Raw genomic sequence first — 12,740 nt, 5'->3', positions numbered from 1 at the left:
ATAATCCCTAAATCATCCATGAAACTAAATGTCCTTTTATACTTTTAAGTTATACACTATCACTGAACTAATGTCTTAACATGTAAATAACAACAAGAGAATTGACTTAGTTTGGGATCCTGGAATAAGTCTTTGAAATGGAGCTCTTAACTCTACAGATTGTTTAAGTTGTTCCACCTAACATTCCATTCCTTAACCAAACAGTTACAATTTTGAATATTCAAAATGTATAATGCTTTACTTTTGGTAGCAACTTTAAGGTGCTGACTAGATTCTTTTGAATTTTCAAGCATTCTTTAAAAAGGTTTTTGTTTCTGTGCTTTACAAATGGTTAATTTACAGGATTGGCACCCTAATGTTCAGAACAGTTTTGTATTCTGCTGTTCTCTGGACATATTATTCCATTCCACAAAGCCAAGTATGCATTGCTGATATGTTTGCCATGTGGCAAACAAATTCTTTATAGAGTCACTCAGTATGGTTTCACTGTTAAATAAATATCCGATGGCAAGAACAAGACTTTTTATCATTCTAGCATAAATGTTTTATTATATTATTGTAAGCCGTGTACTTCTGGATAGATAATTCTGTGTTGTAAAGAAAAGAGCATATCCAATTATAAAATAATTCAAATTGGCAGAGGTATTTGTCATTATGTGGGTATCCTTCCCTTTGATAAAAAGACAGGTCCCTAAGAAGCCATATGTAAATCAGAATTTCCTAAAAATGAATTACTCTGTAAGTGAACCGAGGAGCCTCTCATGCTCAGGAGCCTTGTGTCAATCTTTGTTGAGAATTCACTGACAAGTATTGCCCAAAGGGCAAGTATAGTTGAGGGTTGGAAGTGGAGATAAGATTTGTTTAATACATCCTTCTTCTTTCTCCTAAATAGATGTAGTTTCCTATCTGTGGTAAAGAATAAGTGACCCTTTAAAGAGCCCACAGATCATTTTAGTCTGTGTAAGGACTGCATAGTCAACCTGTGCTTTTTCTTAGTGCCTCAGAATGATACATAACCTTATACAAACTGGTGGAGAAACGGCAGTGCTTTTATTGAAACACCAATGAAGGATGTTATAAATTTTGTTTCTGGCATGGGTTAATAACTAGCTCTTGTCATGTATCCAGCATTAGGATGAGCAGCCCTTCAAAGATCAATAATGAGTTCTTTATTCACTTGGCTGATTCAGAGTAATATAGAGTGAAACATTTCGCAACACCTAAAACAGTAAGGCATCATAAACATGAATTCTTTATCGCCTGTCAGGAGCTGAATAATGAATATATTTTATGTTTTTGAAGTAATAGGGACTACCTAAATTTGCTAAGCATGGTGTACTTTCTTAGATGGGTCATGAAGTTCAGCAGAGATGTTGTACCTTAATCTGAGATTTCAGGAGCCAGGGAAAGAGAAAGATGTGTGTACACTTACTGGTTTTTGTTGGATTTGTTACCTTTGGGAAGACATTTTATTAATGATTTTGAATTTTAAAAGCTGCTTTTATTCACTTCTAATTTGGCCTTCCTTTTACTAAGGAACAATTTCATTTCGTTAAACAAGAACCAGTATCATGACCATTAATCACAATAACTTTTCATTTAGAAGCCTGGAGAGTGATGTTTTTATTATTCAGAGACTTGAGGGGTGTGAATTAAATACAGTACCATTCATCACAACAGCAAATTGGTCTTTGAGTCTTAATTAGTTTTGTAAAGTGATGGTTCTACCCCACTCTTAGGCGTTTATATTCCACAGTAGGCTTATCCTTTTTATCTTTTGTGTTGCAGTTAAAATCTCATTTAACAAAACAGTAGTGGTTTTTGTTTTATTTTATGCCTCTGGAAATATAGTTTTGTTTTCTTCATAATTGTATTTTGAGAAAATCAGTGTTCAGCTTTCCTTTCTTCGGTGTAGTGCCTTTCGTAATCTTTTAAAATGCTTATTAACAGATACGGAAACCAGTGAGGTCCAAACATTGTGGTGTGTGCAACCGCTGCATAGCAAAATTTGATCATCATTGCCCATGGGTGGGTAACTGTGTAGGTAAGTTTTATTAATAATTTCTAAGTGCATTGTTCATTTAAGTTATTCTAGATAACTAATGAAGTACAGTATTAAAGTAGATGGTAGAAACTTCATTCCTACACTCTACTATAGCCCTGCCCCCAGTTAATCTGGTTGACAAACAGCAACTCAGTTGTGAGAAAGAGGGGGGGGAAAGTTATAAAATCAGTGTCTAGAAAAGATTGACATTTCTCTATCATTTCTTTCTGGTGCCTATTCTTTCCTGTTTTCTTTATTGGATAATAGTGGAATCAATAAGGATGCAGAGACAGTATTGCTTTTTAGTTAAAGTGGAAAAAGTTAAGGCAATAAAAATATTTGGAAGAATGTTGTGTACAGAAGTAGAGAGGAACGACAGATAAAAACTCTATATACCTTAGTGTTCAAGAGTGGTGTGGTCTGAGGAGGTGAACTAAGTGGTCTGAGAGATGACCCTGGGTTTTTATGAGGTGACAACAGGGAAACATGGCAGAGATTGCATGACTGTTGGGGAGAAGCCTTTAAAAAGTTGGATTATAAAGTTTATAAAAGTAAAGATAAAATAGGTTATTTTAAACCTCACAAAGCAAACAGTAGGTTAAAACTCAAAGTTGTGATTCATTTGGTTCATTGGGATGTGACTTCAGAATCAATGTCATTGCAGTCATCACATTTTTGTAGTTATAAACATTCTTATTTTAAGACTTCTTTTTAAAAACATTTTTTTATTTGAGAGAGAGAGAGAGAGCACAAGTGGGGGGAGGAGAGGGAGAAGCAGGGAGCCGGATGTGGGACTCAATTCCAAGACCCTGAGATTGTGACCTGAGCCGAAGGCAGACTCTTAACTGACTGAGCCACCCAGGCACCCTTATTTTAAGACTTTTATTAAAACATTTATTTTCCTGAAGAACATTTTATAAAATAAATAATGTTTATCATTATTGTCCAGATTGTATCATTCATGGCATTCCTTTACCCCCATCCCCAAAAGGCGCATTTCCAGTTGTTTTTTCTTAGCTGAAAAAATTGCTTCTGTGTTGTTCTTTAGGTGCAGGCAACCATAGATACTTTATGGGCTACCTATTCTTCTTGCTTTTTATGATCTGCTGGATGATTTATGGTTGTATTTCTTGTGAGTACAGTTAGCTTTTTACTTTCTTAAATGTGTGCTTTTGCTTACCATATTAACAAAATATGATAACGACAAGTCTTTTAACTGAAAATTATGGTCTGGGGCACCTTATTGCAATGAAGCATAAAGAAAAGAACAGATGTAGAACTGTAAATGTGTTCAACATACAGTATAAGCAACAGAATTATCAGTTAGCTATGTTTTAATATGTGTGTCCTTTGATGGTTTAATAGGCTTTGAAATGCTTCTGGGTAAAATACACCAACATTTTTCACATCACGTGCTTGCTTTACTCTAGTAGCTTACAGATTTTGTGACTATGCTAGTTGCTCTTTAATATCAAACAGCTTGGAAAATGCAGTTAACTTCGCACAGAACTTGAAATATTTCAAAAAGTAAGGTGTAATTATTGCTTATTAGTATTAAAAGGTGTTAGAAGATACTTTTTTAGGAATAAGTTGTCATTCACTTGATCATATGGGTATAAGGGCAATGATGGGTTTTTATGCATTGAGAACATGATTTGAGAAGAGTTTAAATGAAGGTATTAGTTACAATGCTTCAGGGCTTGGTGGTACTTAGCATGAATATGTATTAAATCCTGACTTAAAAATAAGTTGTGGAAGGATGATTTCCTAGCCCTCCTGTTTTCAGACATATTAAAAATAATGTCTGTTATTGCCCTAATGAAAAAGGCTACTTTCTGAAATACAGATTAAGAGAGAGAAAGATTTGGTCAAAGATCTTAACTTAGTTTCTGGCCCAACAAACCTGAGGGAGCACATGGGCCTGCTAACAGTAGTTCCCGCTAACAGCCGAAGTTCCCGCTAACAGCCAAAGTTCTTGCTAACAGTAGTTCCCGCTAACAGCGGAAGTTCCTGCTAACAGCCGAAGTTCTCGCTAACAGCCGTGGTTCCCACTAACATCCATAATTCCCGCTAATAGCCGTAGTTCTTGCTAACAGTAGTTCCCGCTAACAGCCGAAGTTCCCGGTAACGCCCAAGTTCTTGGCTAACAGTAGTTCCCTCTAACAGCCGTAGTTTCCGCTAACAGCCATAGTTCTCGCTAACAGCCGTGGTTCCCACTAACATCCATAATTCCCGCTAATAGCCGTAGTTCTTGCTAACAGTAGTTCCCACTAACAGCCGAAGTTCTCGCTAACAGCCGTAGTTCCCGCTAACAGCCGAAGTTCCTGCTAACGGCCGAAGTTCTTGCTAACAGTAGTTCCCACTAACGGCCGTAGTTCCCGCTAACGGCCATAGTTCCCGCTAACGGCCGTAGTTCCCGCTAACAGCCGAAGTTCCCGCTAACAGCCGAAGTTCCCGCGAACAACAGTAGTTCCCGCTAACAGCCATAGCTACCACTAACGGCCCGAGTTCCCGCTAATAGCCGAAGTTCTCGCTAACAGCCGTGGTTCCCACTAACATCCATAATCCCCGCTAATAACCGTAGTTCTTGCTAACAGTAGTTCCCACTAACAGCCGAAGTTCCCGCTAACGGCCGTAGTTCCTGCTAACGGCCGAAGTTCCCGCTAACGGCCGTAGTTCCCATGAACAGCTGTAGTTCCCGCTAACAACAGTAGTTTTTTTATGGCAGCAGCTCTAAAAGAAGAGATTTTTGTTTTGGAAAAAGCCCTCCCTCACCAAGGTGATCTTGTTCTGTTATACGTACCACCCAGCCAAAAAAATTTCAGTTATATCATTTTATCTTGTATAGAGGTAATATTAACTATTGTATGTAAGACCAATCAAATAAAAACTGTATTGTTAAAGTACAGTAGTATTTTTTTTTAAGATTGGTGCTTTTTCCATTTCTGTCTTTGCTGTGTTTTTTCACTATACACTAATTATATACTAATTTTTCACTAATTATGGGGTTATTTAAGAGTATAAAAAAATTGCATTCAAAGTCATTGGCTAAATGTAGACTTTTGGATCATGGCTTCTAAGTGGTGCCTACTGCAGATGCCTTTGTGAAGTGGTTAGATGATTACTGAGTAAATGTGAACCTTCTGTTCTCATTTTAGACTGGGGACTCCACTGTGAGACCACTTACACCAAGGATGGATTTTGGACATATATTACTCAAATTGCTACATGTTCACCTTGGATGTTTTGGATGTTTCTGAACAGTGTTTTTCATTTCATGTGGGTGGCTGTATTACTCATGTGTCAGATGTACCAGGTATGTGCAAGTATATGATCGGTTCTTCAGTGTGCTAACTGAAAACTCTTAACACTTCATTCATTGTAAAAAGATAATAATGCATTCTCTTTCTAACCACTTCTGCTTTTCAAGGATTAAAATTTTCAATTTACTTACTCTTCCTTTATTCTTTCTTTACGTTTACTTTCTTCTTTTCTTTTTTACTTTCTACCTTCCACTTCCCTTCCCCCTCTCGTTATGATATGAACTTTGTTCTTACATTATGATTTTTTTTTTATTTTAAAAATTTATTTGACAGAGAGAGAGAGAACAAGCAGGGGGGAGAGGGAGAAGGAGAAGCAGGCTCCCTGCCCCATGTGGGGCTCGATCCCAGGATCCTGAGCTCATGAGCTGAGCCAAAGGCAGACATTTAACTGACTGAGCCACCCAGGCACCCCTGAATTTTCAGTACTACTTTTGACAGAACTTATTTCTCTTATTCCTGATTCAGATATGTCCAGTTGGATATAGGTGTAAGCTTAGATCAATGATGCCATTAGTTTTGTGTTTATTAGTAATGTTTTATTACCTACAAATATCAGTATTTATTCAGGAACCTTTTTTTAATTAAGGATTTTTTTTAAAAGCTCAATTTTTAAGGGGCTGATGGAGAGGTGGTCTGTGTACATAATGTCCATCTCTCCCCATGCACAATGCCAGATAACCTGTTTTTTATTTTTATTTTTTATTTTTTTTAAAGATTTTATTTATTTATTCATGAGAGACAGAGAGAGAGAGACAGAGGCAGAGGGAGAAGCAGGCTCCCCACCGAGCAGGGAGCCCGATGCGGGACTCGATCCCAGGACCCTGGGATCATGACCTAAGCCGAAGGCAGACGCTTAACAACTGAGCCACCCAGGCGTCCCCAGATAACCTGTTTTTTTAAACATTTTTCCTGTTTAACTGGCTACTTTTCACAAGAGTGAAAGTGATATCATGTACACTAGCTTGATGATCTCCTAATGGAAAAGCAAAAACAAACTTCATCATTTTTCTCTCCATCCTGGTCCTCTTGAGAATTAACTTATTTTACATTAATACTTACTTTACATCAGAGAGAGTTAATGGTTTGCTTTCTCTTACCTCTTAGATATCATGTTTAGGTATTACTACAAATGAAAGAATGAATGCCAGAAGATACAAGCACTTTAAAGTCACAACAACATCTATTGAAAGCCCATTCAAGTACGTACATGTTTATAAATTTAGTATTTTATTTTGGCATATAACTTAGCAAATATCTAGTGAATACATCAAAGAGAAATACCATCTTTAAGTATGTCAATAGGATATGAAACAGGGAATATTTCTTTTGCTTAGCAATATGTAAAATAGCTTATAAATCTTACTGAATTCTAAGCTTTCTGCCAGACATAGCACTGGTTAAAATTTTAAACTTAAAAACTTTAAAATTCATCACATTAACTATATATAAATTTATGACATTTTTTTCTTAGTTGCACAATCCAAACTCTATTGATCTACTAACATTTAGTATAAACATGTATTATACATTAACGTACAGCTTTAATATTGCCATAAGTTTCTACAAATTTTCATTGATAAATGAATGTATCCACAGAGTTAAAATATGATTTTAAAAATACAGTCAATTGAAATTCATATTTAGGGAAATTTTCTAGACTCTAGGGCAGCTGCTTTTCAGTTTGAATTATTTTATTTGCCCTCTGCATGACACAAAAATTTCCATGCACGGATTTATTTTTCCTTTTTTAAATTGAGGTATAATTGACATATAACATCATATTAATTTCAGATGTACAGCATAATGATTCAGTATTTGTGTATATTGCAGAATGACCCACACGATAAATCTGATTAACATTTGTCACCAAAGAATTTTTTTTTTCTTGTGATGAGAACTTTTAAGATGTGTCTTGGCAGCTTTCAAGTATGCAACAGAGTATTATTAATAATAGTCACAGTGCTGTTTGTTCATTGTATCCCCATGACTTACTAATTTTGTAAGTTTGTACTTTTTGACTCCCTTCACCCATTTCACCCACACCCCACCCTCAGGCTCTGGCAACCACCAATTTATTCTCTCTGTCTATGAGTTTGGTTTTGCTTGTTTGTTCAGATTCCATATATAAGTGAGATTATATGATTTTTGTCTTTATCTTTCTAATTTATTTCACTTAGCATAATGCCCTCAAAGTCGATTCCTGTTGTAACAAATGGCAAGATCTCCTTTTTTATGGCTGAATAATAGTCTCTCTCTGTGTGTTCATGTGTGTGTATGTGTGTACACATACACATACATACCACATTTTCTTTACCCATTGATCCATTGATGGACGCTTAGGTTGTTTCCATGTCTTGGCTGTTGTAAATAATGCTGAAGTGAACGTGGCGGTGCATGTATCTTTTCGAGTTAGAGTGCGTTTTTCTGTTTGTTCCTTTTTTTATTTTTTGAGAGGTTTTTTTTTTTTGGAGAAATACCTAGAATTGGAATTGCTGGATGATATTGTAGTACCATCTTTAATTTTTTTGAGGACTTCATACTGTTTTCCTAGTGGCTACACCAGTTTACCCTCCCACCAATAGTGCACAAGGGTTCCCTTTTCTCCACATCCTCACCAACACCTGTTATTTTTTGTCTTCTTGGTAATAGCCATTCTAACAGGTATGAGGTGCTATCTCATTGTGAGTTTGATTTGCATTTCCTTGAAGATTAGTGATATTGAGCATCTTTTCATGTATCTGTTGGCCATCTGTATATCTTTGGAAAAATGTCTCTTCAGATCTTCTGCCCATTGTCTAATTGAATTTTTTTGAGTTGTATGAGTTCTTTATATATTTTGGATATTAATCCCTTATTGGATATATGATCTGCACAAATTCTTTCCCATTCAGTAGGCTGCCTTTTCATTTTGTTGATGGTTTCTGTACAGAACCTTTCTATTTTGATATAATCTGACTTGTTTATTTTGCATTTGTTGCCTTTGTTTCTGGTGTCATATTAAAAATTTCACCGCCAAGACCCATGTCAAGGAGCTTACCACGGGTTTTCTTCTAACAGCTCTATGGTTTTGAATCTTGCATTCAAGTCTTGAATCCATTTTGAATTAATTTTTGTGTGTGGTGTAGAATAGTGGTCCAGTTTCATTTTTTTGCACTTGGCTGCCCAGTTTTCCCAACACCTTTTATTGAAGAGATTGTCCTATTCATTCATATTTTAAATATATATATTTAATCTTACATTTTGTTTGATGCTGAGTAGAGCTTCCTAATGAAATAATGAAATATTTAAAACTTTTGAGTTTTACTCAAACTACTTGGCTACTACCTTCAAGCTTTTGTAATGCTATTAATTATTGCATGCTTCTGGAAAGCATACAAACTTTTAAATAAAAGCAAAAATAAAGGAGTCATTTGGGTAATTTTGAGAATTCTTCCATAGGCACAATTATTATATAAAATGTAAAACTGTGACTGCTTTTCCAGAGGTGTTCTTGAAGTCCTAAAATTCCCTGAACTTATCCTTGACATACCCTTTCTTAAATTGTTACTTTGAGATACATTGCCAGCTTCATGCTATTTATAATTATTTTGTGTTTTACTTTCTCAATTTTGGATATAGTTTGTCTCCTTGCCAAAGAGCCACCCATCAAGGAAAGGTTTTATCAAAAATTACATATGACACAGGAATGAAAGAAATGCAGATTTGAATAACTTTAAAATATCATTGTGTAACCCATTAAATTAGCAAAAGAGAGAAGAAAAATTAGTGTTGGCAGAGCTGTGAAGAACCACGAATGCATGTATATTTTATAGAGTTATAAACAGGTTCTTTCTGGCAAGTAAACTGAGCTTTTAAGTTTAGAAAAAAATACATTTAATACCAAAATTATATTAAATTCATATGTTAAATTATTGTACTAATAGACTTTTTCTTTTTCTTTTTGTTGGGGGGGTGTTTTAGCCATGGATGTGTAAGGAATATTATAGACTTCTTTGAATTTCGATGCTGTGGCCTCTTTCGTCCTGTTATCGTGGACTGGACCAGGCAGTATACAATAGAGTATGACCAAATATCAGGATCTGGGTACCAGCTCGTGTAGCAACGTCTTTATCCTATGAAGCATATTGCTGAGTGGTGCCTGAAAATTGTGTCTGTCCGTGTCTCTCTCACACTCGAATCCACATTTTTTGAACAATAGCATGCTATATGTAGGGCTAACAGTGAATTTTACAGTCTTTTTTCCAACACTTTTATTAACAAAAGTAAACATGGACAGAGCACACTGCCACTTCTGGGAAGAATAAAGATCATAAAAGGAATTTTAATGGTTCTTAATGTGGGAATTCACAACATACTCAACGTTTTGGTTTTGTTCTCATAACATTTTTCATGAATAAAGAGTGAACTTATTCTGGTGACAGACATGGTATACTGATCAGAAATGTTCGATTCTAGCTAACACTAAATTTATGGTATACAGCTAAATTTTATGATGCAATCTACTATGACTATTGCATTTAATTCCAGGAGAGTTGTCTTAAATTGATTCAGGCGAGTATTATGTACATTTTAGAATGTACATGTAAATACTGTGATAAAAATCATGTGGTTTTATTAGGAATCTACTGTAATATGTCTTCAAGGGCACAAGAAAATAATGTTCACAAAAATATGTGCTAATAATATTTTATTGCCATCAGCTGTTGCAGTATCAGCTGCCATCAGCTGTTGCAACATATCAGCTGATATATTTCTAGTTCAGTGAAATAATTTGTAGTAACCTTGCTCTGAGGTTTTATGGTCTGATAATAAAGCACTTGCATGAGTATAGTAAGTCACGTTATTTTGTTCAAACTTAAAAGCCCTACTAAGTGCATGATACACCTCATAGAATGTATACTAGCACATACTATCCAGTAAAGCTTAAATTAGAATTTAATTTGATGTGCAGACAGTCCAATTTTTAAGAGTTGAGGTAATTTCAAGGCAGAACAAATAAGTTAATGCAAAATTCTCAGTAATAGAGATAAATGGATATACTTCTAGAATTCTGAGCTGCAAAATGTAGACAAAATAATGGAGTTTAGCTCAAGATGGAGCATGATCTCTGTACATATAGCACATGTGAATAAAAGAAAAGCTAATGGTATATTCTGGTTTTTAAAAAGTGACCTATCAGAAAGAATTTAATACTCAAGATTATTTCAATTTTCCCAATATTGAATGTTTTAAAATTTGTTAATGCTGTCTGAAACAATTTCAGAAAGATTTTCTTATTGTTAAATGTAATGCACTGATCAATTTTTGTTGCAGCATTTCCATACTCTCACGGTGAACTATTAGTCACTGCTTCCATAAATATTGTTTACAGAGTGAGACTTGGTTTAGTCCTCTTAAGTGCTGTAGCAAACTGTGGTTCGAGCAACCTGTGGCAAACCTGTGAGAGGGAATGGGCTTGGGGGAGGGTGGGCGAAGGGTGGTCAGACTGCTGACAGATCCTAGACCAGTGTAAAGATTGTGTATCTGTATATAAATAATTTATCAAATAGTTTTCTCTTTGTGTCTCTATGTGTTAGTGTATTTAAAGCTGCTCATTTCATTTTATCCAACCAAAAAGAAAAGGGAGATAACTAATGAGCTTCTAGTGATGTTCAATATTGCTGTTAATAGGCATTATACCCTGCAAGTTCACTGCATGTCTGATGCTTGGTAAAATTAGTATTCTCTGTAAAATGCAGATTAAAGGTATTAAAGCAATCTAGTGGTATACCCGCCCCTTGCCTTAGTAAGAGGAGCAGTGAAATGTATATAGTTGATGTTCAGTATTTCCAAGTACCATTTTTATATAGTAGTTTCTTTGACCATAAGTCACACATCAAAAAGATTACCTTTAGTGTATTTGAGTGTTTTAATATTAGAAAATTGGCATATGTACTTTATTTTTGAAAAGGGAAGAGATGGGTGTGGGGTGGCAATAGCATTGTGCCATTTTGTCATAGAATGTAAAAAATTGGTTAACTTTACAAATGTCTCTGCTAGTTTTGACTACTAATTGGGGGAAATTTTAGATAATTTTTAAATTCAAAGTTATTTATAAAAGGCTAGAATTTCTTTTAATTTTTTTGTATTTTGAGCCACTTCACATGAAGACTCAGTTGCAATTTTTATTGAATACATTTTTATTAACAGTCGAATACAATGGTGGTATTCTCAGAGTTTGGATAAGAGTGTTGTTACCATGTTCTTTCTTTGTGGTACAATATTCTTTTCAGTGCAAAAGAGATGTCTTTCAGTTAAATAGAAAAAGTCCTCTAGATCTGTAAGTACATGGAACATATTAGCAATGTTAATGCTTTAGTACTAACCATCTCACAGTAGATGGTCAGATGGTCAGGAGCCAACTATGCAGCAGCGTACTGTACCGTCTATTTACTTATTTTGTAAGTCTTGTGTGTGGAACCAGCTTAACCCGGTTCTAAAGTTGTGTATGAAGGTGACCCTTCTGGGAATAGTTCATATCAGCTTAATTGGATACTTTTAGCAAATAGCAACTTACTTCTCAGCCCTGAACATGAATTACTTCCTTGGAGGTTTTTTTTTCTTCATATTTTTTGTTGTTCCCAGGAGTTTATTTGAAATATTAATAGGCATAAAACAGCATCATTATACTTAAGCTATGGGTATTTTTATTTTATATTTTCTTTATTTATAACTGTGCCAAGTATTATTTTACTACTTACCATGTTACTCTATGGAAAGAAAAACCTGTAAAGTGTTTAATAAATTAGCTCTCCTTACATAAATTAAATGTCAAAATTTTGTAAAATATTAATCAGAATAAATATTGACTCTTAAGTGTGTGCTTGTTTGTTATTTCGCTCAGTTCACTTCAAGAAATTGATGAAACACTGGCAGTGGTACCTGTGATATGAAAAGATTATTCTGTGTATTTATATCTGGATCAACTAGGATTCACATGGCAGGACTAGAAATTAGCAAAAGTAAAAGGTGGTAGCATTCTTTCAAAATATCCAGTTCTGTGTGTATGTATGTGTATGTAATTAATGCTTTTTAAATAAAAGGAATAAATTTTTCTTTAAGGATTTTGGATTCCAGGGTGCCTGGGTGGCTCAGATGGTTAAGTGTCTGCCTTCGGCTCAGGTCATGATCCCAGAGTCCTGGGATCGAGTCCCGCATCAGACTCCCTGCTCAGCGGGGATCCTGCTTCTCCTTCTGCCTCTCTCTCTCTGTCTCTTTCTCTAAAAAAAAAAAAAAAAATTTGGATTCCATAGAGTAATTAGAATGCTCAGGGATTGTATGAATCTCCAAGTTTTAAATATAAGTATTGTCTGAAGACATTGTGGTGAAATTTT

At 35.2% G+C, this 12,740-nt stretch overlaps 1 protein-coding gene across 2 annotated transcripts in view; it reads left to right on the top strand.

The window, feature by feature from the left end:
- ZDHHC17 (zDHHC palmitoyltransferase 17) overlaps positions 1 to 12,222 on the top strand; it is a 92,672-nt gene extending 80,450 nt beyond the window's left edge. The window contains exons 13-17 of one of the 2 annotated variants that reach the window (XM_073900625.1): positions 1,951 to 2,044; positions 3,093 to 3,176; positions 5,203 to 5,360; positions 6,472 to 6,566; positions 9,328 to 12,222. In XM_073900625.1, coding sequence (XP_073756726.1) covers positions 1,951 to 2,044; positions 3,093 to 3,176; positions 5,203 to 5,360; positions 6,472 to 6,566; positions 9,328 to 9,466 — 570 coding nt within the window. In that variant the 3' untranslated portion in view covers positions 9,467 to 12,222. The other variant, XM_073900626.1, reaches the window with a different exon arrangement.
- The last annotated feature ends 518 nt before the right edge of the window (positions 12,223 to 12,740 follow it).

The sequence above is a fragment of the Callorhinus ursinus genome, unplaced genomic scaffold (assembly GCF_003265705.2).
Source record: "Callorhinus ursinus isolate GAN/ISIS: 27379988/994484 unplaced genomic scaffold, GSC_fseal_2.0 scaffold14, whole genome shotgun sequence".
In the NCBI taxonomy this organism is placed as follows: Eukaryota; Metazoa; Chordata; class Mammalia; order Carnivora; family Otariidae; genus Callorhinus; species Callorhinus ursinus.
The sequence above is the reverse complement of the archived record's forward strand: the minus strand, read 5'-3'. Positions and strand labels throughout refer to the sequence as shown.